Source organism: Xiphophorus couchianus, chromosome 6 (genome assembly GCF_001444195.1).
Source record: "Xiphophorus couchianus chromosome 6, X_couchianus-1.0, whole genome shotgun sequence".
NCBI classification, from domain to species: Eukaryota; Metazoa; Chordata; class Actinopteri; order Cyprinodontiformes; family Poeciliidae; genus Xiphophorus; species Xiphophorus couchianus.
In genome coordinates, this window is record NC_040233.1 from 8,582,505 (window position 1) to 8,610,103 (window position 27,599).

Sequence of the window (27,599 nt, forward strand, 5' to 3'; positions counted from 1 at the left end):
ACGTGAGAACGCTTTATTAGTGCATAACTGTGGAGTGGATACAAAAATGAGACAGGTTAAAAGTTGGATAAAATTAGAAACCGTGTGAAATAAGATAAACAATGTTGCAGCGGAAAAAGTTGACACAATGTTCAATTTGTTGGTTAAATATAGAGAAAAAGTTGAGTTTCTGCTTCTTTTCTCTCGGTGGCGTTTTAACAAAGTTGTGTGTTCTGCGGTTGATGGTCATTTTGTTTTTATGGGAATGTTTCTGAGGGCGTAAAACTGTCATTAGTGCATCTTAAATGAAAAAAAAAAAAACGTCTTGTTAAAAATAATAATAACAAAAATCTTGCTTCCCTTTTATTCTGTAATGAAACCCTTGCTTGATGTTCAAAAGCAAGATGGATGGATCTGTGTGTGTGATGATGTTTGGCCTGCAGCTGAAACAGCAGCGATTTGTGTGGTCTCAGCACCTGTAGAAATTCAAGCTGAAATGTGGTTCTTCGTGTTACTGTAAACATCTAGGGTTGCATGAGTCAGAGGCTAAATGAGAAGAGAGAGGGATTTATGTGTGTGTGCGTGTGTGTGTGTGTCATTTACACCTCAGGTGGTGACAGATTTCATTACGGGTTTTCTGTTCTAATTTCATTAATTGGGCAAAAATCAAATAACATTACAGCTAATTGGTGGGTCAGTATGTTGGATTTCCCTTATAATCACCATTCTGTATATATATATATTTTTAAACATATTTCTAATTTACACTACAGTTTTACTTAATAATGTTTTCCTGGTCATGCAGTGGTCATGTCTGGAACTGTAGTTACGTCAGCTGTCCAGTAGAGGGTGCTCTCTGACGTTAAAACACCTGTTGTTTTGACTCAGTTCTTAAAACTTGAGGAACATTCCGAAGATGCAAAGACGATACTTTACACACGGCCACCTCAAAGGTCAGCATGTTTTCAGCTTTTACTGCTTATCCTGAAATACAGACACGTACAATGTGCATAAATCATGGACATATTATTGAAATGCAAAAATACCTTCGACATTTTTATTTTGCCTTCACTTCAAAATTAAGCAACCATAGCCGACAAATGTCTCTGGCTCTCTCAATTTATAGCCCAATCAGAGTTAGTGTGACATTTACCTGAGTAATGTGATTTCATGAGTACTACACCGGACTTTTTATTGAGTATTATTATTATGAAGTGTTTCTGTATACTCTACGTACTGTGAATAATTGCACTTAAGAAAAATATATGCTTTGACCAAAAATGCACCAGACACAAACCCACAGTTTATGTTATAATTAAATTTATTCTTTGACAACGAGCTTCATTGATGTTATTTTCTATCTGCTGAGCCTGTGATTTGCAGATCAAGCAAAGATACACTAAACTCTATATGTATTCACTTAAAGTAGTTATTCTAACACATATGTAGCTGGTGTATTAGTTATAAGTTGCATATTTAAATACAATTTAGGAAAGTGTTTTTTTGTTTTTTGCTTAAAATGAATCATTTTATAATGCTCCAATAGTTTTATTTTAATATTTAAATATGAGAATTTGCACGTACATGCAAGACTGGTAGTCTGACATATTTGTCTGCCTCAGTTATTCAGAATTTCAATAGCATTTTTACGAAGTACTTTTTTTTAATTCTTCTTTGATTCTTGGAGGATTACTTTTTACTTTTACTTGACCAAAAATACGTTGAAGTAGACCTACTCTCTTGCTGGCTGCTCTGCCCGTCTCTGGATATAATGTAGTTGTAGTAGATATAATTAATGAGATTCTATAGCCTTTGTAATTATAGGTTTAATGAATTTCTTGCTCCTAAGCGTACAAACGTATTAATCACGTGATCAGGAATCGGCGCAGGACAACACGCTACGTGAGGGGCGGGGTTATCTTAACTGCTACCGGTGTGGGCGGGGTCAATATGGTAAGTTTGATAACGCTGCAGGAACATTACGTATCCATAAAACCGTAATTATTTACACCCGAGAGCTGAAACAACCCGCGGAAGGATTTCCACCCACTGACAAGGGGGCGAAGGTCAGTCTTTTAATGTCCAGCCTATTTTTATGCATGTTAAATAACATTTTATTTTAACGTCGCTGTCACAGCAATGGAATAGTTGTTGATTGAGAAACCTCGCAATGAGTTTTGAGCTGATAATCTTAGGGGTTAAACCACAAGCAGCGAACTGGAGCGGACCTCACCACGTTAACCCTGCGTTCAAATAAACGAACGAGTGAACGTCAGTGACCTCTGACCACTGCTACTATTACTGCATTGGTGCCCAGCTCCAGTCCAGGACGGCCAGAGTCAAGGAAAAACAAAAAATGTACATTTCAGCTTTTAGTTTGAACTATTTCAGTTTTGGTCCTCCATACCTGACTGAGTCCTCTTTAGAAGGTCATTCAGGTGTATCGTCAGCATATTTTCTTAAGATGATGTTAAACAATGTGATAAGCTGATATAAATGTTTTAAGGTTGTTTTTTCCCTCTTGTTTGACAACGATATGGCAAAAATAAATCGTATGCAGTCCATGTCTTGACAGATGACTTCAGCTGTGGCCAACAGAGCAATAGGAGCCATTGTTGGATCAGCTGTTGCAGATGCTGCAGGCAAAAGTTTTTCCATACTCTAATCCTTAAGAAATAATTAAATACAATTAGTGGAGTTTTTTTTTTTTTGTGATTATTTTAAAATTATACGTGTGATTCATCTGCTGCAGCTCAGCCTCTCCACTGGGTGTATGATCTCCAGAAACTGAAGGGGATCTTGGCTCAGGATCCGAACCCGGAGTTCCGCTCCGAGTCGGCCAATCCCTTCTATCGCAGGCAGACGGGCCAGCAGAGCTGCTACGGAGACCAGGCTTATGTGCTGCTTGAGTCCCTTTCAGAGTGTGGAGGTGGGCTTGCCTTTTTTATGTCATAATTCAATGTTCTACTTTTGGACTTAAAATGAAAGTACATACTCTGCATACAGAAGATGGTGATTATTACTTATAGCCCATTAAGTATTTGAGACAAACACCTTTTTGTTACCTTTATTGACATTTCTTACCAGGTCTGAATGTTGATGATCTGAAGCAGCGGACTCTGAAATTCTTTGGGCCAGGGTCAGAGTATGACACGCCGGTCAATGATCCGTACCGAGACCGGAATGGTAAAAAATCTGTCCACTTAATATGATTAAGGGCAACATTTTTGATAAAGTTACTTTATCAATGTGGACATTATTTTATTTCCAGGCCCAAGACCTCAGCTGCCTATTGAAGGACCATGGAGACAAGCAAGCTTGAAGAGTTTCTTAAAGAACGTCGATGCGGGCAAAGAGGAGACGGGTAACGGACATTCACTGGTTGACGTCTTGATTTTAAGAGGCACATTTTGTTCAAGCATTTGGTTGTTTTCGTTGCAGGCTGTGAGATGGACTGTCAGATTGACGGCATAGCCAAGCTGGCTCCTATAGTGGCTTTTTACGCCGGACAGCCGGACATGCTGGAAAAGGTTGAACAGGCCATCCGAGTCACCCAGAACAACGACGAATGTGTCGCCGAAACTCTGGCGGCTGCAAGGTCTGTACGCCCGCAAGCACCGTTTGATTACTTGATCTTACTGTTGCGTCTTGAGGGTAAGCGCTTCCACCAGACTGTGGGGATGGTGTGTGTTCAAGCAGCGCGACAGCTTTTGCAAAGCACCACATCTTAGACGACAAACTGGATTCTTCCCTCAGGTTTCTGGAGCATTTCATCCTGACTGGTCCAGACCCAAAAGCTTTGGATGTGGTGCTAAATCAGCTCAGTGACCCCAGCAGAAAGCAGCCACAGGACCTGGACAGAGCAGTGATTGGTGAGTGAACTCTGCAGGCATTGTTGCTTTCTCTCTTAAAGTCACGAGATCGAATCGTGGGATTTAAGGCACCATGCTTCCTCATTCTGTGAAAGGTTTGTGCAACATTTGTCTCAACAAAACCTGTCTGGATGTGAAGATAAAGAGCTGTTTAACATTTGTCTTGATTGGTAGTATTCTCTCATTTGCTATCTTATATTTAGGGCTGTGAGTAATGATGATCCCAGTAATTGTTTAATCTAACGATTATTTTGACAATTGATTAATTGCATAAACAAATGTGCACATTCTGCAAATGTTTATTTCACCACTTAATCCTTTTTATTCAGTATTAAAAACACATAAAAATGCAAATAAACGATTCGTTCAATTCCTTTCTTGAATAGAAGAATAAACATTTTATTGCATAAGATGCAAAGCCACATTTCTTTAGTAAATACTTGGTCTTCTGTAGCAAAGGATGCATGTGCAGCTGAAAAACACTTCTAACATCAACAGGGAAAAAGTTCAGCTCTCTCTGCTCGACTTATCAATACTTAAAAATAATATATAGGGCTGATCTATTGACTATTGTTTTGGATTAATACCGATTAATAACTGAATAGCAAAAGATGTCTGATAGTAGATTTTTACAGAATTTGAACCAAGTAAAAATATGCCACACTTCAATACAGGCTAATAATTGTTGGCTAGTTTTTGGATTAACCAGTTAATAATTGGATAGCAAAATGTGCTTAGTAGGAGTTTTTCTTCTTTGTTTTTTTTTTTTTTTTTACAGAATTTGAACCAGGTGTAGCTAAAACTACTTGATGAGTTTTGGTTAGAGCATAATCACAGATAAATGTTTTATCTTAAATGCAAACTCCATATTTCTTGTAAAGTTTTGGCTTAATTGCTGCTCTGAGTGTGTTGTTCTTCCAACACTTTGCCTTTTTTGAGTCTGTGTGCTCCAGTTAACACTTAATCAGTTACTAAATTTGTCGAGAATTATTTCAATTCCCGATTAATCCGTTTAATCGTTTCAGCTCTATTCATATTCCTCCCACTCTGCGGCTTTCAGGGCACCTTCATCAAGTGAAGGAGAATTTGTCAAAGTCTCCACAGGAGCTGATCCCCGCTGTGTTTCTCAACACATGAGGTGTGTTTAACAAGCTTCCACCAACTTCACTAAACTCCAGCCTGACTCGGATCAGACAGCTAACAGGTGCAATACTCGCTGCAGGTTTGCCAGGTGCATTCCAGGCAGCGCTGCATGGAGTCCTGACAGCCAACCAGTTTGAGACGGCCGTCAGAGACACCATGAGCTGTGGAGGGTGCACCTGCAGCAGAGCCTCCTTCATCGGAGCATGCGTTGGAGCCCAGGTGTGACCGTCTCTCAATTCATCGTTCCAGCCTCTCGTTCTCTCCGGGCTTTTGTCTGATTTTTGTTGTCGGTTTGAATTTTTCAGATCGGGCTTGAAGGAATCCCAGCGTCGTGGCTCAGCAGAACCTCACGATCCACCTCCGTGCTGGCGCACGCCAAGAAGATCACCGGCCACCGCCTGTGAGATTGCAGTCCGCAGCATGAGGTGGACGAGAACGACGTGAACAACTGTTGGGCTTTTGCAGAGCTGCTAATGAAGGCTTCTGTCTAAACTTAGGCGTGACACGAGCCAGATGTTTTTGTCTCTGTAAAAGTTAGACATGTTGGGTTCAAATGTTCCGGAAAAGAGTTTCATTTTTCTTCACCAAAGTCTTCTCTACATATTAATTTAAAACTTGATCAGGAACTGTGTCTATTATTGTTGAAAAGAACTCTTGTGTAAAAACCCCCATTCAGTTTTTTTTTGGTTTTCTTTACATCTTTGATTTAAGCACATGTAACCAGAGTGATTAAATACAATTGTCATTAATTAAAGCTTATTAATGCCAATTAATTCTTTCTTTAGGTTATTATGTGTAGCCCACATAAATGAAACTATGACTACTTAAATCATCAGTGTAAACAGAAAAAACCACTGCAGGTCTAGAGTAAAATGACATCTTACTGAATGAACAACCTTTGATGGTGTTAGCTGTAGAATTGAGCTTTTAAGTTGTTTTCATGGTGGAAGTTTCAGCTTCAGTAATTGATAATAGTCCAAGTTCTTTGCAAATAAAAGCAAATCTGTTTTAAAAACACCCAAATCCTTTCTGTGCATTTTTAAAACATATTTTTGTCTGTTAGATTTTGCCGTAATAGAGAAGTTTTTGTGTGAATTTTCTAATACTTTATTATAGAGGCATGGTAAAAATGTTTAACAGACTTTCTGCTGCAAATCTGTTAGCAGTCTTCGTCATTGCTGGACATGACATTTCACATAATCAAAAATCATAGAAATAAACGCTGTAGATGTATAATATCGTGTGCAAGGAATCCATATGGAGGCCAACTTTTAATATTATTGAAATAAATTAGCTTTTTGATTCACTCATTTGAGATGTGGACATTTACAATTATTTAAATCAAGTTGTGAATAACTTTTCTTTTTAATAGCAAATCTGAATGTGTTTTATTTTGCCAGTAATTTTGATGTCTTGACTTCTGGTTTGATGCACCAGTTAGTACTGCACTTTGTTTTTACTTTTTATGTGTATTCTGTCTGTTACAAGTAACTTTTACACACAACAGAGGAGATTGTTTTAAGTTAATAATTCCTTAGCATTGATTTTAAAAACGTATTATTTCGACTGGCAGATTATTTCACTTATGGGAAAAATGTCTTATTAAAAGTATGACCTGTCAGTGGAAATAGTACTTTTAAAAAAATTAATATTAAGGAATTATTTACTTTAAAAAGCTCCTATCTTGCTGAAAAGTTACTTGTAAGTTAGTTTTGTCTTACTTCATGTACTAAAAAACTAGACCAAAAATACTTAGAGTTTGTGTTTTTGCAGTGCATTTATGACGTGTTAAAAGATCAAGAAAAAAAAAGCAACTGGCTGAGTTTTATTTTATATCAGAATGCCACACTTTTCAAATATTTATAACGAAAAATTGTTTAAAAAAATCTTTCTGCTTAAACTTTACAATTATGTTAATTAAAATTCAAACAAAATACGCTGAAGTTTGTGTTTGTAAGGCAACGAAAAGAAAAAAAACGTTTAAAATCAGTGTAAAAGCTGTGGCGTCTCTCAGCTGCTCCTCTGTGAGGGGCAGCCAGTAAATGTAGGGAACAGTTTTAGTGTTGCCAAACAAATCGTCCAGCAGCTTTGCAGAAGAATCCTCGGCTATTTTGAGAGTGGGAAAAAAAACACAGAAGTTCAACAAGAATTTATCATCGATCACACCGTATACAGCTGAAAGGATATAATATGAGCTGTTCTGACCATCTGTGCTACCTCGTCATTTCCTACAGTAGCATGGATAAATAGCTAAGTCGGTGTGAGTCGGTAGCTATCGTGTCTAAAACTTTTACCGTGATGTTTACAAACCGAAAACTATAGCAGGCTGTGTTAATGTTAAATATTATCATTTCTGATCACTCATTTCTTTATGTGACGAGACTGAAGTGGAAGCTTAGAAGTTATGCTTAGCATAGCATTGGAACAATTTACACGACAAAAACACAAAAATATCACTTCATCAGAATATCCTACCCGTTTCAAATGAAAAGCTATTCTTGAATACTGTTTATCTGTATTTATCTGTATTTGTTTTTCTTGAGGCATAACAAATGTTTCACTCGTTGTACAGTGTATCTGCGAATAGTTTTTTTTTTAAAAAACATCCTCCCAGATTCGACAGAAATTCATTTGCAGTTTTAGGTTTGACCCAAAGAGCACATAGAATGGAGGAAAAGGATTTCTTTTTGGCAAAAGTAGAATCAAGTGCAATGGCAGAAAATGATTTCTTGTTGGAAACGATAGAAATTTTAGAGAAGAGCTGCGGAAGTTCGAGAGAGAAAATGTGCAGCTAAAACAGATGGTGGCAACCTTGATGACAAAAATCGAGCGCCTCAAAGCTAGCAAGAACAACAACGCGACAAGCTGGCAAGCAGTGAATGAGATGCTTTTAAACCGCAAAGAACTTTATAAAAAACAATTTAGGTGTCTCGATCTAGACTTAGAGGAAGCCAGAAATAAAGTACAGCGATTGAAAACCGATTATGAGGCCATGGTGAGAACCAATGTGCTCCTGGAACAGACACATAAGAATCTAAAAGAAAATGCAGAGGATTCGTGGAGAGAGAAGACCAAAGAAATTGAATGGCTTGAAGCAGAAAACGATGAGCTCAACATAGAAATCGTTGTTTTAAAAGTAAAGCTCGACAGGACTAAATCCAGGCTGGCAGAAGAATTAAAGAATGTCACACAAACTGAAGAGACCCTGCTGCTGGAAGAGACACCAACAATATTTCAGAAAATTGGGCATGCTTTTATTAACATGTACGAATCAGGAACAGGAACGTTGTGAAACTGGATGCCATCTTGGACTTTTTAATTTCTGAAGGGGCTCTTTGGGGGTCGCTGGCACCAGGAGCCTTGGGGGATAGCGTCCAGCAGCAGAGGGAGAACTTTGGGGGTCGCTGGCACCAGGATGCCAGTCAGTTTCTCCCAGTGTTTTATTGTGTTGATTGTTCTCCATCTTGACTTAAAACTTTCTTGGCAATCTTCTTTAAGGAATGCTGCAAGTATTTTGCTATTTAAGTTATATTTAAAAGGGAGTTTTTTTGAAAAGTGATTTCATTCTTGAGACGTTGAAGGGTTTGACTTGGAACCTGCACCTGTCCTGTTGTCGCCTTCCCGACCTCAATTTCCTTTTGCATGATTTGTTTCTGTTTCAACCAAAAACTGGATGAATAGTCTTCAATCTGGTGTTTTGTCAACAAAATTGTTCTTTTAAATGTTCAGTAGACTTTAAAGTTTGAGAATGAAGAAGACTCCTTCCCTTCGATCCTGAGCTTCTTTCTTTTCAGTTGGGTTTTTATTTTCCATCACAACATAATGAAAGTTGATGAAAATAATTAAATCTGATTTCCTGTTTCTCCTTTTTATTTGTCTGAACAGGGAGAGCTCTGAAATTAGTAATTCAATTACAGTAACGTATGTATTGTAGAAGTCCATACTAACCAGGAAAAATTGGCCGTTTGTTCAGGAGTGGAGTGATTAAACACAAATTCAGATGTTCTGACCATCTGTGGTACCTCGTCAGATTTTCCTACCGTTGGTGCCACGAGTCCAAAACATCCACAGTGATGGTTACAAACCGAAAACTATAGCAGGCTATGAAATATTATCATTGCATAACATTCTTCGAGTGACTAGACTGAAGTGGAAGCTTAGGAATTATGCTTAGCATAGCATTGGAATATCACATCCTTCATCATGAGAATATCCTACCTTTATAAAACTATTTTAAATATAGTGGGATTTGTAAGAATAAAACTGTATCAGACAGGTGAAACAGGTTTTTATTGGAGTTAAATTAAACAGACATTTACAAATACAAATCACCGCAAGTTCTTTTTTGCGTATTAATAAGTTATATGGCAATCTGTTATCAAATGCAGCGCAGCCACGATTTATCAACTGTACTGCGCAGGTCACTGTTCACCTGAAATAATAGGATATGCTTAATATACCCTAATATTACATCATAGACACTGCTTCAATCTCAAATAATATCACTACCAACATGATCTATTTAGCACAGTTCCAATAAAAACGTTAATGCTTTTTGGCAGAATCTGTGTGACTTTATCCATAACAACATAGAAGCACAATTTATGCTGTTATGGGAAGATTTCTTACTTGGTCTCCCTGAAAAATGCTCAACAATTCTGAGTTTCTCATAAAGCCTTCATTGTTACTAGCTAAATATCATATTCATTGTTCCAGGAACCATATTTTCCTAACTATAGAGCGCACCTCACTATACGCCACACCCACAAAGTTTTTTTAAAGAAACTGGAAACGTGTATATATATAAGCCACACTGGGCTATAAGCCGCTGATGTCTCCGCTGCTCTAAATCTGCTATTAAGGACGCAGCCCTTCGTCTCCAACGCCTAACCACGCTGAGCTTATGTGCAGCGGCTATCGATCTGTACTAGGGCTGAAATGATTCCTCGAGTTATTTGAGAACCTCGATTATTAAAATTCCTCGAGGAAAATTTTTCTGCCTTGACGTTTCATTAAGTTATAATTTATTATTTAGCACACCATGTTCCGGCCGGGTTATTACTTGCGTTGCATGGAGCTCTCACTTCCACCAGAGTTGTTGACGAAAGCTAAGTGTTAGCAGGATAACGTCCAGTTTTCAAATTCGGCTGGGAGGATTCTATTGATTGATGATAATGTCTGGGTCTATGTCGTTTTTCGAGGGACCAATAAGCATCCTTAAAATGACTGTCACGATGCCTGGAGTACGGCAGCTTTTCTCCTCCCGGAGCTGCTCCCCTGTGGCGGTTCAGAGCAATCAGTGGGGAAGAGCGCTGCAGGTGTATTTATACAGGTGAGCAGATAGACTGAACACTGCGGGCGGTTCCGCATTAGATGATTAGCATAAGAGTAGCTTTACGGAAAAACCGGAAAATTTATTTCATATCATCCCAGTCTCAACAAACGGGTGGCGAAGCGCAACATAGCTGCACGTAGCTGGTAGATGTTTCTGTGTGTGACAAAAATGACACAAAATATGTCTCGGGTAATTGAGGTCCGTTAGTTTGCCATAATAACAGTTAGCTTGTCGGAGGACAGCTCTACTTCCGCAAAGGGGCTTGGTCGGCGTCATGTCAATTCCTCTCTCTGATTTGACAAACGTGACTGTGTTATCTTGACTTATGAAACTTGGGTCATTTCTTTTCTTTGCTTCGTAGTGAACAAAGTCATAAAAATAGTCAAAGGGAGGGAAGCGACCTTGGTTTTGTTCTTTATACCATGAGCCTGCAGAGATCCATTTCTCGTGTAGTGCAAAGGGAAGCTATCGGGCTGATTCCATGTGATGTATCCAGGTATGCAAGTCCAGTGAGATATCCGTCCTCTTTGGCTCCTTGTATCTCCATCAATAAATCCCCAAAGTCTCGTAACCTGACATTATCTTTAGCTGAGATTTTAGGGAAGCCTTCCAGTCTTTGAAACAGAGACCTTTCAATGATCTCTGGAGCAGCATAAAACTCACATAGTCTCCCCCATGCTTTGTTCAAAGCTATTTGAGGATCTCCAACATGAACTGAACTGTTCACTTGACTCTTTTCCAAGCCATTTAGTCATGAGGTCCAATTCCTGAGTTGCCTTGAGTCGAACCTCACTAACAGCACTGTTAAACGAAGAGTACCAGGCTCGATAATTTCCAGGCTTATTATCGAATTGGTAAAGACCTGAACTGACAAAGTTGTACTGAGCCAACGGCTCAAACGTCAATATCCTGTTTACTGGTTCTCTAGACCTGGCAGCCAATGGGACATAATTAGAATAAAAAGGTTGGCTGTCTTTTTTGCTGTAAGATTGTGGATGAGGTTTGGATGAAAACATTGGTTCACGTGGTTCAACGTTTTCAGATTTCTCTGTTTTTACACTGTGTCACTTTTGGAAGGTCCTTAATGTGGTGGGATGGTGTTCCACCCTCCCAACTATGTGCACCAGGTGTATCAAGTAGCGTGCAGTTGATTGGTGGGCGGGGCAAATAGTTTTATAGCTGAGCAGGCCGCTGCCAGGTGTGTGTCTTTGTTTCCTCTACTACATGACGGCTGCCCAAGTGGCTGGTGTGCTTGATCCGCTCATCTGAATTGTAAGTGCCATTTTGTACCATCTGGCTGGGATTGTGGTTAGGTTTTGGTGCTATACCTGCCGTGCGTTTCTGCAGCGTTGCTCGGCTGGTGTTAGCGGCTGCAGCTGGAGGTTGTTGCGGCGTGCGGCTTCCATCTAGCCCTCGCTTGCTGATCCGCTCTCTCCCTGGGTCGGCTGTGCTACTACTCCTGGGTAAGCTACCTGTTTAGATTTTAATTTACTTTACCTGAATCCACGGGTTTTCTAATGCGTTTTTTTGGTTTAGGATTGTTTGGGAGTTGCAGCGCTTGGACGCTCTGCTGTCTTGTCTTGTCGGTGTTTGTTTGGGCCGCTCTGAAGGCAACCTGTTGCTGATTGGGCAGGCTGAGCAAGCGGGGCAGGACTCCTCTGGCCCATTTGAAGGGCACTGAAATTGGACAACGACGATTTGTTCCACCGTTTAAAGTGTTTGTGTTTTCCTTTTACAGTTTGTTTGCTTATTATTGAATTTACTAATGAGTTTGCTTTTTTTGTTTTGATTTACTAATTTGTTTTCTTTGGCATTACATGTTTTGTTTGTTCATTTATTTTTTTTGGAATAATTCAAGTTGTCACTTGTATTTCACATGATCCCTTTTCATTTCCAGGGACAGTAGTGGGCCCGAAGCCCGAAGTTTTAAATGAAATTGTTTAAATAAAATATTGTGAACTATTCTGTGTTCTGGTGCATCTTGTTTTAAAAAGAACCCCCTGCTGGTCACATTAGCATGTGAATCAGCATGCTGTGGAGAAGCTTGATCTGAATTTTAGACTGAACAAAACTCGCTAATTCGTCCAATTTTCACCATTGTCCGAATCAGACATCCTGGTTTCATCCTAAACTTGAACTGCCTCAGCCTGTTCTAAGACTTGAGCTTCAGCTGCTGCTGCAGCAGCCTCTTTTTGAAACTTTAACATTTCCAACTCTGTGTCAAGTTGTACAGTTTCCAGTTGACTTTGAGCATCTTTTAGCTTTTTCTGCCTCTTTGACAGCCTTCTCCAGTTTGAGTTTAGCTTCGTGGCTTGCATATAATGCTCTTACCTTGGCAGCCTCTGCTTTGGCTCTAGCTCGAAATACACTGGCTGAAGATTTAGACGTCTTTGTACTGGAGGACAAAGATGACCTCCTGCTCGTTGCCATTTTGACAACTTGAAATCTTGCTTTTTCACTGTAGTGTTCTCGTCAAGGATGTGACAACTCTGACGAAACACCAAGTTAAACCACAGCAAATGATGAAGAGGGAGACATGAAGTAAGGTTGACCATTTACTTTTGACTTCATGGTTTTACATGCTGCGGTGAAAACTGTAGACAGATTGAACACAAAACATACAAACTTAGTTCTGTCTAAACAAACCTTAAAGTACATGAATTTAACCTAATTAGGAGCTCTGCAGTTAACTGAAATGTACCATAAGCAGCCAGATGAAAATACCAGTAACAATAATTGAACGTTAGTATTTTAGCTAAATAATTTCCAATACATCTTAAACGTTATGCATCTTATCATAAACGTAACTTACAGCATTGCTTCAACGAAGTTTATTCGTGGATGGCAAAAGATTAAATGCTGAAGATAAAATAAGGTTCAGACATGTTCGCTGCAGCTCTGGGGAAAAACGGGAAACCTCGGATAATATAGGAAATAGCGCCCCCTTCACTTCCGGAGTGCGATGTTGTCCGTCCCCGCCTCTTTCTGTTTGCTGCAGCGAGGTTCTTCTCGCTTTCTGGCATGCACGTGCGGCAGCAAAACCAAGACTGTCCCTTCTCCGCCACCGTAGTTGCTTCTGACGACATAGCTGGGCTCCTGGGAGTCAAACATGGCTAGTAAAGGGGGAAAACAGAGCCGCTCAAGCTCCGGCTTTACTGGGAGGAAAGGTGCCGGGGAGCAGGAGGAGGAGGAGCAGCCGCTGCAGGCCGTTTTAGTCGCTGACAGCTTTAACCGGAGGTTTTTCCCGGTGACCAAGGACCAGCCGCGGGTAGGCAGCGAGCTGTGCTAGCTGACTATGCTAACACAGGCTAACTGAGTGATGTCCATGCTGAAAGCAGCGATTCAGTCACAAAGATGCAGGCTTGTTGTTGCATGTTTACCACAGACACCCGAAGTTTATTAAGTTTAAGACGTGTTAATGTGTAAAAGCAGTTTCGTAACTTCTTTACTTTGTTCACTCTTAACTCTGTCAGGCTCTGCTGCCGCTGGGAAACGCTGCTATGATCGACTACACCCTGGAGTTCCTCACCTCCACCGGCGTGCAGGAAACCTTTGTCTTCTGCTGCTGGATGGCCAGTAAAATCAAGGCCCACTTATTGTGAGTGTATTCATTGTGTGTGTGAGAGACTTTTGTTCAAAGCTAAGATGTCGAGATGAACCTGACTCTGTCCGACAGGAAGTCAAAGTGGTGTAGACCCTCCTCTCCTAACACGATCCACATCATCACATCAGAGCTGTACCGCTCCCTTGGTGACGTGCTCCGGGATGTTGATGCAAAGTCTCTGGTGCGCTCTGACTTTGTGTTGGTTTATGGAGATGTGGTGTCCAACATCGACATTAGTCAGGCCCTGCAGCAGCACAGGTATGAGATCTGCACCTGTGTTGAACTTAAGATGGATTAAGTGATGAGAGATGACGACTTTTGGGTCATTTTATTTATCTTTTGCTCCTCAGGCATCGGAGAAAGATGGACAAGAACATCTCGGTCATGACGATGATCTTTAAGGAGTCCTCGCCGGGTCACAGGTCCCGCTGTGAAGAAGATGATGTCGTCGTGGCGATGGACAGCAAGAGCCAGCAGATTTTACACTACCAGAAAACACAGGGGATAAAGAAGCTGCACTTTCCAATGGTAATTGGCTATTTTTTTTAAAAAATGATTACAGTGGACAAATGATCATATTCCTTGTGGATTTTGATATGTTCTCATATTAAATCCTCGAACTTTAAAGTATTTTATTGTTTGATGTCACAGATCAACACAATTGTTAAAGGGATGCATATCTTTAAAAGTTTTTGCAAAAATGACACAATTTTTGCTATGCTTAATTGTAATACTGTATAATCCCTCTAACTTTTGTGGTTGTGATGATGAGACAAGATATCTAAATGTTGAAGGGGAATTGATGCTTTTTGACAAGCTTATGATGGAAGCCCCTGTTTCTCAGAACATTTTCCACAGTGGGAGTGATGAGTTTGAAGTCAGGGATGACCTCCTGGACTCCCACATCAGTATCTGCTCTTCGCAGGTCAGTTTTAATCCCAATAGACCCTAATTTTGTGACTGGCTGCGGTAACGTGTGAGCCTTCTCGCTTCCTTTCAGGTTGCTGAACTTTTTACAGATAACTTTGACTACCAAACCAGGGACGATTTCGTCCGAGGGATATTGGTCAACGAAGAGGTGCTGCACAGGATTTTCACGTTATATAAATATATTTTTTTTTCTTTTCCATAGTACCGTGACTCTAATTCTTTGTCTTGGGTTACAGATCCTCGGCAATCAGATCCACATGCACGTCACCAAGGACGGCTATGGCGTCCGAGTTTCCAACTTGCTCATGTACGATTCCGTGTCGTCGGACTTCGTGCGTCGATGGTTTTACCCCCTTACGCCGGAGTCCAACTTCACGGACCAGGAGGGACGCAGCTGCACCTACTCTCGCCACAATGTCTACCGGGGATCCGGGGTCAGCCTGGGTCACGGCAGCCAGATGGTGGAAAACGTTCTTATAGGCTGCGACACCAGCATAGGTGCCAACTGCTGCATCTCCAACAGCGTCATTGGCGACAGCTGCACCATTGGTGAGCTCTCTAAGCAGTGTGTCTGGGGAGGAAGAGTTGTGCAGGTTGCGGGAAAAAACAACATATATATTTTTTCTGCTCCAGGTGACAATGTGACCCTGGACCATGCCTACATCTGGAATGATGTTCACATTGCCAGTAATGTGGCGATCAGACAGTCTGTGGTCTGTGACAAGGCCAAGGTCAAAGAGGGGGTGACCCTGAATAAGCAGTGTGTTCTGGCATATAATGTAAGCGAACATATGTCTGGTCATTGAAATGTAATATGACAGAGTTTTCCTAAAAAATAAACAATTAAAATAAATTCAGTTTACTTTTGTCATTCAAGACACTTTTTTGTTTCAAGTGTCCAAACTTATAGGGGCCCTTTATCTGTGTCTTTTCACTGTATTCGCTGAAGTTGTCACCAAAGAAACACTTTAAACCCGTATTTGCTATCACTGTTAGTGATGTGCATAAAACAAAATCCATAATAGATAAACAAACGATGCTTAGCCTAGTGGGGGAACAAGTAAAGCCTGGAGGCCCGCCAGGCTTATAAATGCACTGGGAGAAACCCTGTTTAATGTTTTGAGGAGATGACGATGCTAAACGACTCCACACGTATCTGTGTTAGATCAGTTAAAATAACTAGAGCAGCAGGTTTTTTGTGTTTTATCTTTTTATATTGAGGCTTTACCTCCCAGCCCTACGTAGCGGCGATAAATCGTAAATGAACACATTTGCGATGATCGGTGTGAACCGTTTTCCAGGTGGTGATCGGGCCGAACATATCTCTGCCAGAAGGAACCGTCGTGTCCATGCACCACCCAGACGAGGAAGAGGATGAGGACGCTGACGAGTTCCTCAGTGATGACGCCGAGGTTGGGCAGAGTAAAGACAAAACCAAACAGAAAAGTGTGTATTATTTCCCCATGATACTCACGTGTTCTGAAGTAGTTCACATGCAGTGGGATAAAGTGTGTCTTTAACGTGCCTTACAGTTTTTAACCCAGCGGAGGTTGGAGCAGAAGGGAAAGGTTACATTTGGAAGCCCGGCGGTCTGGATGACGCGGAGGAAGAGGAGCTGTCCCAGTGCCTGTGGGGTAGGAGAGCAGCTCTTAGCATCTCACCCTGACGGCCACAGGACGTTCGTCCTCCGTGAGGGTTTGCTTTTCGTTGGCCAGGTTTGGTGTTGAACCCGGATCCTGAGAGCGACAGCGAGGACAGTGAACCTGACGACCCCGATGACCTCATGATTCCCTCACCTGAGATGGACGATGTTAAAGGTGAGAGCTCAGCTGAATTGTGAAAATTACAATCAGTTCCATTCAGACAGACTATCATGAGCTTTATGGTTCAAATATATATTCCTGCTCATAAACAACAGATGAACAAAGAATTATCCCTAAAACCGAACAGTGAAAAACTTGTCTTATAAATTGCTAACAATTGGGATAGTAACAATCATTAACCTAGACTTAATATATGTCCAAACAAAACAGAAAATAACAGCAGCAGAGACACAACTTGCATTGGTCAAAACTGGTTTGAAGCAGCTACACCTTCAACCACTGTGCTACTTTTACTCTCCATTTCTTTTCACCAATAGGTGGCGCCTCTGAACTTCATATTAAAAATGAGAAAATGAAACTTCTCGACCTCTATCTAAAACAAAACTGCTAACAAACATGGGTGATGCATATTATATGTTGAGGATTTTATAATAACACCACTGCAGAAGTATTTGCCAAAAACATTTCATTTAAAATGCGTATTTAAATGAGTCTGGAGAAGAGTCAGGGGGTTTGGCATGAGAAACATCAGGCACCTGTTACTCTGAAGTCCAGAGAGTCATCATTGTGGTTTTCTGTGCTGCAGTCTTCCAGATGGAGGTGATGGGGACTCTGCAGAGAGGTCTGGAGGAGAACATCGGCTGCGACAACCTGGTGCTGGAGATCAACTCTCTGAAGTGAGCCGAACCTCCGAACCCGCTCACAGCAGAGCCGCTTCCTTCACGACCTTTTGTTTATCTTCACTCTACGTCTGTCTCCAGGTACGCCTACAACATCAGTCTGAAGGAGGTGATGCAGATATTAACCAGCGTGGTGCTGGAGTACCCCTTCCAGCAGCAGGGCCCCAACCTCACTCCTTCACAATACGTTGCTCTGCTTCTACCCGTATGTATCGCAGCAGACATTTCTCATCAATTTTGGAAGAAAACTGTGGTTTTCATTTCTCTCCCCTCTATTTAGCTGTTGAAGAAATGGGCACCAGTCTTTAAGAACTATGTGAAGAGAGCCCAGGACCACCTAGACTGCTTAGCTGCCTTTGAGGAACACTTTCTGGAGCAGGAGAGCCACTGGCCTGCTATGGTCAAGGTCAGGACCAAACAGAACAACTGATGTTATCATTTAGACGATGGCCATCCAGTCTGTATGCGTTGTGCTGTTTGCATCTAAGGTCCTCATGAGCATGTACGAGCTGGAGATCCTGGAGGAGGAGATGATACTGCGCTGGTTTTCTCAGGGAGCCACGACAGACGCAAGCAGACGGCTCCGAAAGAACCAGGGGGTGAGTAAGAACTCGGGTCAAGGAAACGCTGAGATAACTACAACTTAGGGCTGGACCATACGGCTGAAAAAGTCATCACAACTTAAATGCTTTATATCAGTTTATTTTGGTTGGTTACTTTATTGGTTAGTTTTCTGTTTTAAATATCTGAAAGACTGTGAAATTGGAGGCATGTCAATTACTCTTTCATCCACAGTTGTCACTCCATAGTGTTGTTTTTTTTGTCTATAAGCAGTTATAAGTCATGTTTTCTAAACTTGAAACTGCTGCTGCACAAGTTGCTCAATAGGTTGTTGCTAGGTAACCAAAGAGTGAGTCCATTGATGCCAACAACCTTGCTTTGCCAGTTGTGAGAGCTTGAGCAGCTAAAGCCTTTCCTCTGCCTACTTTTTTTTTAAATTAGCATCATATTATGACCTGAAATGCCCTTTTTGGAAATATTTAAAATTTTCTGCCTGCTCCATTCACTGCCTCTGTCTTCATCCCCAAACCTTCAGTAAATCAGTATATGTGACCTTGATTTCTGATGTCCATTTCCAGCTTCAGAAGTTCATCCACTGGCTGGAAGAGGCGGAGGAGTCTTCAGAAGAAGACAGGGAGTAACGTGGAGCACTTAGTGACAGTTTTAACTTATAAACTCTTTAGCATAAGCTGCCGTGTGACGGATGCAGCAGCTTCGATACCCTGCAGATTCTGATCTGTGCAGATAAAGCAAACACCCATTATTATCACAGACCTCTAACTCGCGTCCAAAACTCTTGTGATCGTAATGCTTGTAAGAATAAAGAACAGGTCATTCTGCTCAGACTTAAGTGTTGCCATTTCTTTGACTTTTCTCCTTTTCCGAAACAAAAGTGATGAAACTTTCGTTTGGAGTCAAAAAGTCTGTAAATTAAAAGAGTCCTATCCCGTGCCACAAATATCTATCTGTGCAAAAGGACTGGAATCATTTTCTACTGGTAAAATTATTAAGTTTGAATTAGATTCACCGTAAAAATATTGGAATGAATGTATGCTTGGACTGGGTACATCCTTAAAAAGTCTTAAAGCCTTTAAACCTCAAATTTGTTTTTTAAAAATGTAATTTGGCCTTTTATGTCAATAACTGGCCTTGGATTTTGCTTGGCAGGACTATTTAATTCTGCCTGGGAAAAATTTGAGTAGTACTCAGAAATCTTGACTTTGTTCTTTTTGATTCAAAGTGGTCGAGGCTACCTCTAGCTAGCTAATTAGGCTCACTAACTAGCCTAGGCTACTTAGACCTTTTTTGCACCTATCATGGGTAAGTGCAAATGTATAGGTTTTTTGGTATTGAATCTAAAGTTTAACTTAAAAGTTTTTAATTAAAGTTAAATGTAAAGTTTTAAAAGTTTTTAATGTTTTAAATTTTACTTACTGAAACCTGTAGATACCCTTTGGAGCAGGAAAAGCTGCAAAAAAAATTTCACCAAAAATTGATTTAAAGGTACACCTTTTATTAGAAGAAAAACTTGTTCCCTTGATTTAAAAGCAGCAGTAGAAATGGCCCAAAAATAATGCAACTAAAGCTTGTGTTGCTTCACATCAATTAATATACCGTATTTTCCGCACTATAAGGCGCACCTAAAAACCTTCAATTTTCTCAAAAGCCGACAGTGCGCCTTATAATCCGGTGCGCCTTATATGTGGACCAATATTGAGCCACAACAGGTCTCGCAACTACAGTAAGCAGCCGCCGACTTCATTTTCCCCCGTAGAAGAAGAAGCGCGCAGTGCATGCTGGGTTTTGTGTAAAGACCCCAAAATGGCTCCTATTAAGAGACACGCTTACGACGCAGAGTTTAAGCTCAAGGCGATCAGTAGAACACGGGAATAGAGCAGCAGCGAGAGAACGAATCAATGGTGCGGAAGTGGATATATATTGTGATTGCACTAACTTTTGATTTACCCTAACAGTACCAGACTGTTTTTTCCGTGTTTATTGAATCGAGGAAAAGTTCCCCTCCACTATATGTTATACCTTGCTGTTGTTAAAAGATAAACTGTGTCACGAAAATACCACGTCACTTACTTTACCTCGGGGAAAATAATACAACAGCTGTTTATTCATTTTGGGAATGAACGGAGTTTTCAGAACGCTGGTTTGTAATCTATTAATAAAGTTTGACTGACCTATCTGACTATTTTGTTGACATTCCCTTTAGCGCAGCTCCAGCTAATGGATGCATAACGTAACCCCAGCCTCTACTGTAGCGTCTATTCTATGCACCTTGTATATGAAAAAAGTTTTAAAATAGGCCATTCATGGAAGGTGCGCCTTATAATGTGGTGCGCCTTATAGTGTGGAAAATACAGTACTCACATTATAACCCTCGGTAGCCACTAATAGCACTAACTGTCATTAAGGCCAAAGGTCATTAGGTCAAAAGCTTTAAATCGGTCCACTTGTGCAAATTTTTAAAATACGTTCCAATATTATTAGGAATAGAAAGTATGCATAGTGGGTTTTTTTGGTCTTGATTTTTGTTCTTTTTTGAGTGGAAACTTTAGGCAGAGCTTTAAACCAGCAGCACTGCGCCTATCTGGATCTGTCGTCCTGTTTTCCGAACGCTTTGTACAAGACGGCGGCGAACAGAGAAGCCCCGGTGAGGCCGGTCATAGCCGTCAGCGTCTTCCACATGCTGGCCGAAGCCTCGTGTCTGTCCATGAAGCTCCTGTAGTCGCTGGGCACCAGGATGTAGCTGCGTCCGTCCTGCGGGGCCCGCAGCCTGACCACCCGGCCACCCTCCAGCACCACCTCTCCGAACCCCGTCAGGCTGCTTCCCACACGCAGCATCTGTTCGCTCTCCACCATGGCCATAGGTTTCTCGCCACTCAGACCCTGCGCCACCATCTCCGCCAGACCCTCCTGAGCGCGTCTCATTTTGGAGTAAACCCTCTCCATGTGGCACCCCGAGGCCTCCAGGGGGTTCTGCACCTTCACGTGAACGTCGGCGATGTAAGAACCGGGCTGGACTAAACTGAAGGGGACAGAGTTGTTGGTCTCATTCTTGTTGATTGTCCGGGAGTTCCTGAAATAGGAGCTGTAATAAATTACTGATATTTACATTTAAGTGACATTTAGCTTGATGGACCAACTGAATATAATGAGGAATTGTGAAGTGGAAAGAAAATTACATTTCAAACCCACATTAAAGCCACAAAAAATAGCTGCAAAGGCTTCGAAGTGCGATTATAGTTTTAGCTTTCTTGCTCATTAAAACCTAGAATTCATAGAAACATTAAAGTAACTTCAGAGAGCCATAGCTCCGGTGGGAAAGTCTGTTGAGAGTACACAAGAAAAACATGGAAAAGGCAACGCACTGCAAAGAAATACCATTGCGTGCCACACTGAGTACTTCAGTTCTGCTGTGAAACACGGTGGTGGCAGCATCATGCTTCCTCTGATGCAACAGAGGTTTTGTTTTCCAGCTGCGCTACAGTGGAATGATTTAGGCGAAAACATATTCATGTGTGGCAGAATAACCCAGACCAAATGTAGAATCTGTCGCAACACTTGGAAATAAATGTTCTCAGATGCCTTCGGTCTTATCTTCCTGAGTTTGAGCTATTTTCCAAAGAATGGAGAAAGCTGCTGTAAAGTCTTTCTACAAGTATTGTAGTACAATTGTGCTAGCCTGGTAAAACCCAAGCTAGACTTTGCTTCTTCCAGACGGTCTCTAGACCATCAGTCATTGAGAAACAATTGCTTCCTGGAGGCATGAACTCTTTTAAGTTTTACATTTTTCCCAATTGCTAAACGTTTGACTGTGAGGCATACAATGCGCCGCTTTGACACTATGAAGCTTACCCAAAATTGCCTGCTCTGTAAGCAACCATCCTCCACTGCAAAGAGTGCCGAGCTGAACAAGGTGGCTGTTAATGCTGATTCAATATGTGGAAGTGTGACCTATAGAGACTTAACAGCTTCGTTCACTTCCTCCACTTCCATTGCTAAAACTACAGGCAGACTACAATTCTAAAACAGCACGGAAAATCACAACTTCTCCAACTGTTTGATGATTCGGTTGGAATTGTAGCCAAGAAATCCAACTCAAAAGGAGAAAGCCCAGATAGAGCACTGAAGGGGGATGAGAGTCAAGCAGCAATGGCCAGACTACATTTACGCTCTCCTCAAAATCCACTGAAAGATGCAGTTGTAACGATATATTCAAAATCTCAACCTTTGTGAGAGAATTATAGTTACCAAGTCCTGGTGAGATAGTTCCAGTATTTCCAGCGCTCTTCCACCACAACCTTCTGAATCACACCATGGCATCGAGGGACAAATTTGCTTTGCAGGACCTCCCCATCAGCCTGAACAACGCCTTCACACAGACAGTCACAAAACTGAAAGTCTTCAAAAACTTCACATTGTAAAAAGTATAATAATAATATTAGACAGATCTACCTTCAACAGCAACATACTGGAGTCGTTTGTGCGAAGATGCGTTCAGCACTTTAAGTAAATGATCATCAGGTTTGAAAACTGGGATTTTCTAAAAGGTGACAAAAACAAATTTCAGTCGCCATGAAACAAGGCAGAGCTTGTCTTATTAATAACAGAGGCCAAACTTGCCTTGAGCATTTTTATCTCCTCCTTCTTTTCCCGGTAGAGCTTATAAAACAAACCGGAGAAGGCAATGCTAGTGCCCATACCGATCAACACCAAGGGGTTTGGAGAAGAGTCACCCATAGCTGAACACCTGGAAAGTGAAACAGTTTAAAACAACCTGCATGGCAAAGCAGAGAAAATGTTGAGGATGGCAGTGTTAAAACATGAGTTTAAAACGGACCCATTACACTGCATTATAGTTTCAAACAGGATAAGTTAAAAACAAACCTTTATCTAATAAAACCGAAGGGTAAAGGAGTCACATATACGTGCTGGAGCAACAGAAAATGAAACAAAGGCTTATTTTGTAGTTTCAATTCCTTGTTTTCTTGATGGCGTCACGTCTGCTCAACCAATAGAATTCCAGCTGTACTTCTCTTGTCCAGCAGGTGGCGGCAGCGACGTGAGAAGTTCTTCCATTTTCATTCACTTAATCCCGTTTAAAGGATAAATAATCGGGTATTTTGTCAGAATTTGGCTCTGCACTGTCTAAATTCAGTGTTTAATATCATAATATGGATTATTTAAACAGTAATGCGTGGCAATAAAATAATTTTTCTACACATGATTAAACATTTCTAGTGTCTGCCCATTCGTTTTTAACCTGCAAAGTCCTGTGATACTCTAATTTATGGATATTATTGAAAAGTTAATTGATTTCAGTAACTCTGCTTACTAAGTGAAACACATTATAGAGAAGAACAACGCCCAGAAAGATATTCTCCAACCTTTATTTCTTTTAATTATGATTATTATTCACAACTAATGAAAAAATGACAATATTATAAAATTACATCAGACTAATAATAATAATAATAATAATCTATTACAGACTTCCAGTCTTAGTGGAAAGTATTTATTACTTGATCCTTTTAATCTAGTGGGGGGGAAAAAAGAGAAAATGCTTCTCATGAATAATATTTTAGAGTTCCTGACAAATTTCTAACTATTTGCAAAGTTATATATAAAAAGTCTAAAGGTGCAAGAATTAATCTTTTTTTTTTTCTAATTTAAATTACTTCTTTAAGTAACTCTCTAATGTTCTTCCTTGTGCTCAGTGCTCTGAGAAGACAACCACTACTCCATATTAGTTTTGTGTATTTTCTGCTTCTTGGTGTGTTACTGGGTAAACCTGCCAGCATAAATGATGCATTTATGACTGGGATCATTTCTAGACTGAGTAACAATGCATTTATTTTTTAGATTTCCATCAACTTTTCTGACAGACACTGGAGTGTTTCTAAAGTACTCGTGCGGATTTTAACTGGAAGTATTTTTCCCTCATTTTCTAATTCCAGCTTTTATATGAGAGAAATGACACCATCTGGCTCATTTGCTTCAATTACAAAATGATTGTTATTTCAGCTTGCCCCCTCTTTTGTGGAAAATATAAAAATGAACACATTTGCAGTACACCTGCATGTTCAAATCGTTCACGCCGGACCAAAAAACGAAAAAAAAAAAAAAAAAAGTGTCACAAATGTGGGCTGAAAAGCTGTGAAGTGCTCACGGCTGCTGAAGCGTGTAATTATGAGTTACAGATCCTTCCTCAATCGCAGGCTTTCCAGACAAAGCTTGAGTGAATTTTGAGTCTGAAAGAGACTGAATGCTGCAATTTCCTTCGCTATGGTAACCTGGGCCACCAATCTGAGCACTCAGAACCTTATCAAACTGACTTATAGAGATAATTACATCCTATATATAAAGACATGCTTTGATATATTCAAACCATAATTCAGAAGCGTTGAAGATACAAGCATTAGCTTGGTTAGCAGTAACATCTTGAGTTTGGCTAAACTGTCCAGAAAGGATTCAAGATTCACTTTGTTGTCTTTTCTTTGAGTTCTTCTATCGCAAAAAAGAAGAAACTACAATATTTGTTGCTCTCCCATCAACTACAGCATCTCCAAGTCTTCAAGAGTGATAGCAGCTCCAGACCATCACACTACCTCCACCACATTAGATCTCCTTTTTCTGAAACCTTCTGTTTGACTTGCACCTGACATGACGAGAAAAACGCCTTCACTTTAGTCTCCTTAGTCAACAGAATATTTCCCCAAATTTCATCAAGATATTTTAAAGCGAAAGGTAAGACGAGCCTTTCTGCTTTTGCTTTAATCAACATGGAGCTGCAACTATATCCCTTTTTTTATTTTTATGTGATGCTATTTCTGGAATTCTGCTCATCAAGGCTAAGAGCGTGACATTCATGTCATACTTTTGTCATTTTTTGGCTCTTTAGAAATAATGGTAGATGCTTTATGTAAGCTTGATGTATCCATTCCAACACCAGTTCTCACGTTTATTTAATTTCTCTTTTGGAATCAACAAAGTAATTTTTGCATTTTGAATTGAATTCAATGTGTGTTTGGGATGATGTCATTGTTGGCACACGTAAGTTTCAATGTACCTGTTGAACTGAAGTGAAGTTGAAGAATTAAGAATGAATCCTTTGTCTCTTTGCTTTGTCCAAGGCACAGGAATCGCTTGCAGCAGATTAGCCCCATTAGCATAAAGCTGCTAGCACTAGGCCTGAAAGTTGGACGCCTCGCCCTGACTCCTTCAAACACTTGGTAGCATTTTGGCCATATTTGGTTTTTGTCGACTTTGAGCTTTTGTACAGAAGGCAAGTCACTTGTCTAGATTAGGAGTAGCACATTTAAATGTTGCTATTCTTACGGTTTGGATCAGATGGTTAAAACATTTGGGTGTTTCAACAGGACCATGAACCTGAACACATATCCACAGATGTTCTGGAATGGGTAAAGCAGGTTTAACCATTGGTTTTCGGAAAACATGGATTTCTCTTGTATATAAAAAAAATCCCCATCTCATTTAAATTGACTCTACTAATGCTGATAAAAAAGTTAAAAATATCCAGCCAGGATTGTATTAGAAGTTTGTTGATTGTGGACCTGCATCTTCTTAAAAGGCATAGAATTAAATATTTCTGAGTGTAAGTTTATATTTGCATCTCTATAATGTTGACCAGGTGTGGATTAGAAACAAATTACGATAATTTCAAGCCTTACACTTAAAATACCGTATCTATAACTCATTAAAATCGACTCAGTGCTAACTGTTAGCCGCTGTCTCGCACCAAACTGAATGTTTTGCATAATTTCAGGAGACTGATGTTTACCGTAGAGAGGCAGGTCCAGAACACACATTCTCTCAACTCTGAAGCAGCTAATCCTCTGATTGCTTTTCACTCAGGCAGATTAGCGGTGACCAGTGCGATCTCGCCATTAATCACAGAGTGAAGTGTCAGGCTCAGCCGGCTTCCTTATTCTCTGCTTCCCAATGTGTGCTGAGCAGAAATCTGCTTCTCTTTCTTGGCAAACATCACCTGCCTGTAACCACACACCTGCCGTACACGGACATTAGAATAAATTATGGCACCCAGTAACATGTTCATTTATTTTCTAAAAGAAAATCAAGATCCAAACATAAAAAGCATTTCCTGTAACATTTAACAAAAGGTTCCAAAAGCTATTTTCCTCAGTTTTAATTGTTTAGTTATACCATTTGATGTTTTGGTTTTTTTCAGTATTGCTAACATTCAGGGCTGGACTTGGAAGAATAAGGGCCCCTGGGCTGTAATTTACATGAACAAAAAATGTTTTACTCATATAAATTACAAAACATTAACAGGTAGGTCTATATATTTGCAGGTACAAATTGATAGATGGTTTGTTTAAAACGTGGCGGATGGCCACATGTCGGTCTAAAAAAAAAATTCCTAATTTTGACATATTGGGGTTTAGTTTCAATTCATAAAAATCCAACAATATTTTAATAAAACACCACATGCAAAATGAGCCCATGGCTTTAATATGAACATGTGCAGTATAAACAAAAAACAATTTCTTTGGGCCACCCCAAAACTTAGAGCCCTGGGCAACTGCCTCTGTAAGCAATTTTTAAAATCTGGCTTAGCTAATGTTAGCACCAATCAACCAACCTGGGAGGAAGTCAGAGTACCTGGAGAGAACCCATCCATGCACCGGGAGAACATGCAAGCAGGAAGACATTTTTAACACATGACTTTCTTCCTGCTCGGAACGAGGGCTCCCAACTTCTCCACTTGTCCTTATACGTCTAAAAGTCACACAGGCTGTCACGGGGTGTCCTAATTTTTCTACATGACTTTATGTGAACCAGCACTTTTCCCTCTCCTCTGCATGCCACTCTCACACAACGTTTTCATTCCTGTTCCCCGACAGAAAAAAGTCACAGAGACTGAAAATGGAAATTCTCTCACTGAAGCAGATTACTGCGTTTCTGGCTATCGGCTCCACAGAAATAGAAGCAAATCTTGAGGGATATCTCTGACTCCACGGGTTTTTATAGCGTAGAGGGGAGGAGAAGAAAGAGACTGCGGTGCATTAAATAATTTCAGTTCTCGCATAGCCTCCTCTGTCGCTTCATAACGCCTCATTGTGATTCAGGTGTTGCTTCATCTCCGGTACATCTGTCCTTGACGGCCCACTGAAAGGAATAACGGCATTCGAATAGATGACGTTGGTTTGCCCATTGTTGGAAGGCTTTTTAAGTAAGGAATATGAAACTTTGCAGCTGCAAGACTGCGTCAAACAGAAAAAAAAAAGAAGAACAAACTGATGGCCACAGAGGAGCCAGCAAGTTACCTGACTGGAAAACAGCTGTGAAGCATCTATGGAGGAATGCAGGGGCTTTACTTAAGGATTCCCACAAGACAGGGCAATAAATTGGGGCAAAATAGATTCTTGGGGTTTACAAATAAAACAAATGTTGTTTCAAAAGCAAAGGGGAAAAAAGTCCAATAATCCTTTATCCAGGAACTAGAAACTTTAAATCATCTACTTGAGGCTTTCTTTCGACAGTGGCTTTTGTTGTACTGTGCCTCCACAAAGGACAGATTTCCACACTCGCTCCCTTAGTTCAAAACCAAACTACAAACTCCTTTTCATATCTACATATAATCCCTATAATGCTTTTACTTTTAGTAAGTAGCATTAT

At 40.4% G+C, this 27,599-nt stretch overlaps 3 protein-coding genes and 2 long non-coding RNA genes across 9 annotated transcripts; 3 read left to right on the top strand and 2 right to left on the bottom strand.

Moving 5' to 3' along the window:
* Nucleotides 1–1,898: 1,898 nt before the first annotated feature.
* On the top strand, nt 1,899–6,304 carry LOC114147132 (crystallin J1A-like). Of its 4 annotated transcripts, none has more exons than XM_028021691.1 (10): nt 1,899–2,045; nt 2,555–2,621; nt 2,732–2,908; nt 3,067–3,165; nt 3,251–3,343; nt 3,421–3,577; nt 3,736–3,851; nt 4,912–4,989; nt 5,074–5,213; nt 5,300–6,304. In XM_028021691.1, the coding sequence occupies exons 2-10, from the start codon at nt 2,555–2,557 to the stop codon at nt 5,396–5,398; spliced, it is 1,026 nt and encodes a 341-aa protein (XP_027877492.1). In that variant the 5' UTR covers nt 1,899–2,045; the 3' UTR covers nt 5,399–6,304. The 4 variants fall into 4 exon arrangements, with proteins under 4 accessions (XP_027877492.1, XP_027877493.1, XP_027877490.1 ...); XM_028021692.1 differs by having other exon boundaries at nt 1,900–2,045; nt 2,540–2,621; XM_028021689.1 differs by having other exon boundaries at nt 1,912–1,932.
* Nucleotides 6,305–9,265: 2,961 nt separating this feature from the next.
* Nucleotides 9,266–13,245, bottom strand: LOC114147046 (uncharacterized). Its single transcript, XR_003596012.1, has 3 exons — nt 13,142–13,245; nt 12,341–12,818; nt 9,266–11,409 (listed from the first exon to the last, which is right to left on the bottom strand). It is a non-coding gene; the product is annotated as an uncharacterized LOC114147046 (long non-coding RNA).
* LOC114147045 (uncharacterized) lies at nt 11,407–12,245 on the top strand. Its single transcript, XR_003596011.1, has 3 exons — nt 11,407–11,601; nt 11,677–11,792; nt 11,866–12,245. It is a non-coding gene; the product is annotated as an uncharacterized LOC114147045 (long non-coding RNA).
* Nucleotides 13,246–13,307: 62 nt separating the features above from the next.
* Nucleotides 13,308–18,777, top strand: eif2b5 (eukaryotic translation initiation factor 2B, subunit 5 epsilon). Its single transcript, XM_028021578.1, has 16 exons — nt 13,308–13,597; nt 13,803–13,927; nt 14,006–14,191; nt 14,284–14,461; nt 14,778–14,858; nt 14,934–15,011; nt 15,100–15,412; nt 15,497–15,642; nt 16,165–16,309; nt 16,396–16,497; nt 16,579–16,680; nt 17,273–17,363; nt 17,448–17,571; nt 17,647–17,772; nt 17,855–17,965; nt 18,506–18,777. The coding sequence occupies exons 1-16, from the start codon at nt 13,439–13,441 to the stop codon at nt 18,566–18,568; spliced, it is 2,130 nt and encodes a 709-aa protein (XP_027877379.1). The 5' UTR covers nt 13,308–13,438; the 3' UTR covers nt 18,569–18,777.
* Nucleotides 18,778–20,449: 1,672 nt separating this feature from the next.
* On the bottom strand, nt 20,450–22,940 carry mul3 (mitochondrial E3 ubiquitin protein ligase 3). 2 transcript variants are annotated; one of them, XM_028019489.1, is made up of 5 exons: nt 22,827–22,940; nt 22,563–22,689; nt 22,395–22,482; nt 22,191–22,311; nt 20,450–21,015 (listed from the first exon to the last, which is right to left on the bottom strand). In XM_028019489.1, the coding sequence occupies exons 2-5, from the start codon at nt 22,677–22,679 to the stop codon at nt 20,523–20,525; spliced, it is 819 nt and encodes a 272-aa protein (XP_027875290.1). In that variant the 5' UTR covers nt 22,680–22,689; nt 22,827–22,940; the 3' UTR covers nt 20,450–20,522. The 2 variants fall into 2 exon arrangements, with proteins under 2 accessions (XP_027875290.1, XP_027875292.1); XM_028019491.1 differs by having other exon boundaries at nt 22,563–22,716; nt 22,827–22,919.
* Between the last annotated feature and the right edge of the window lie 4,659 nt (nt 22,941–27,599).

What these genes read in the sequence shown, in the direction of transcription:
- eif2b5 (XM_028021578.1), top strand. Translation starts at nt 13,439, where the DNA reads ATGGCTAGTAAAGGGGGAAAACAGAGCCGCTCAAGCTCCGGCTTTACT. An exon ending in AGACAAAACCAAACAGAAAA is followed by an intron (nt 16,310 to 16,395) that starts GTGTGTATTATT and finishes CGTGCCTTACAG; the next exon opens with TTTTTAACCCAGCGGAGGTT. An exon ending in TGAGATGGACGATGTTAAAG is followed by an intron (nt 16,681 to 17,272) that starts GTGAGAGCTCAG and finishes TCTGTGCTGCAG; the next exon opens with TCTTCCAGATGGAGGTGATG.
- mul3 (XM_028019489.1), bottom strand. Translation starts at nt 22,679, where the DNA reads ATGGGTGACTCTTCTCCAAACCCCTTGGTGTTGATCGGTATGGGCACT. An exon ending in AGGAGATAAAAATGCTCAAG is followed by an intron (nt 22,483 to 22,562) that starts GCAAGTTTGGCC and finishes GTCACCTTTTAG; the next exon opens with AAAATCCCAGTTTTCAAACC. An exon ending in AACTATCTCACCAGGACTTG is followed by an intron (nt 21,016 to 22,190) that starts GTAACTATAATT and finishes CTCCTATTTCAG; the next exon opens with GAACTCCCGGACAATCAACA.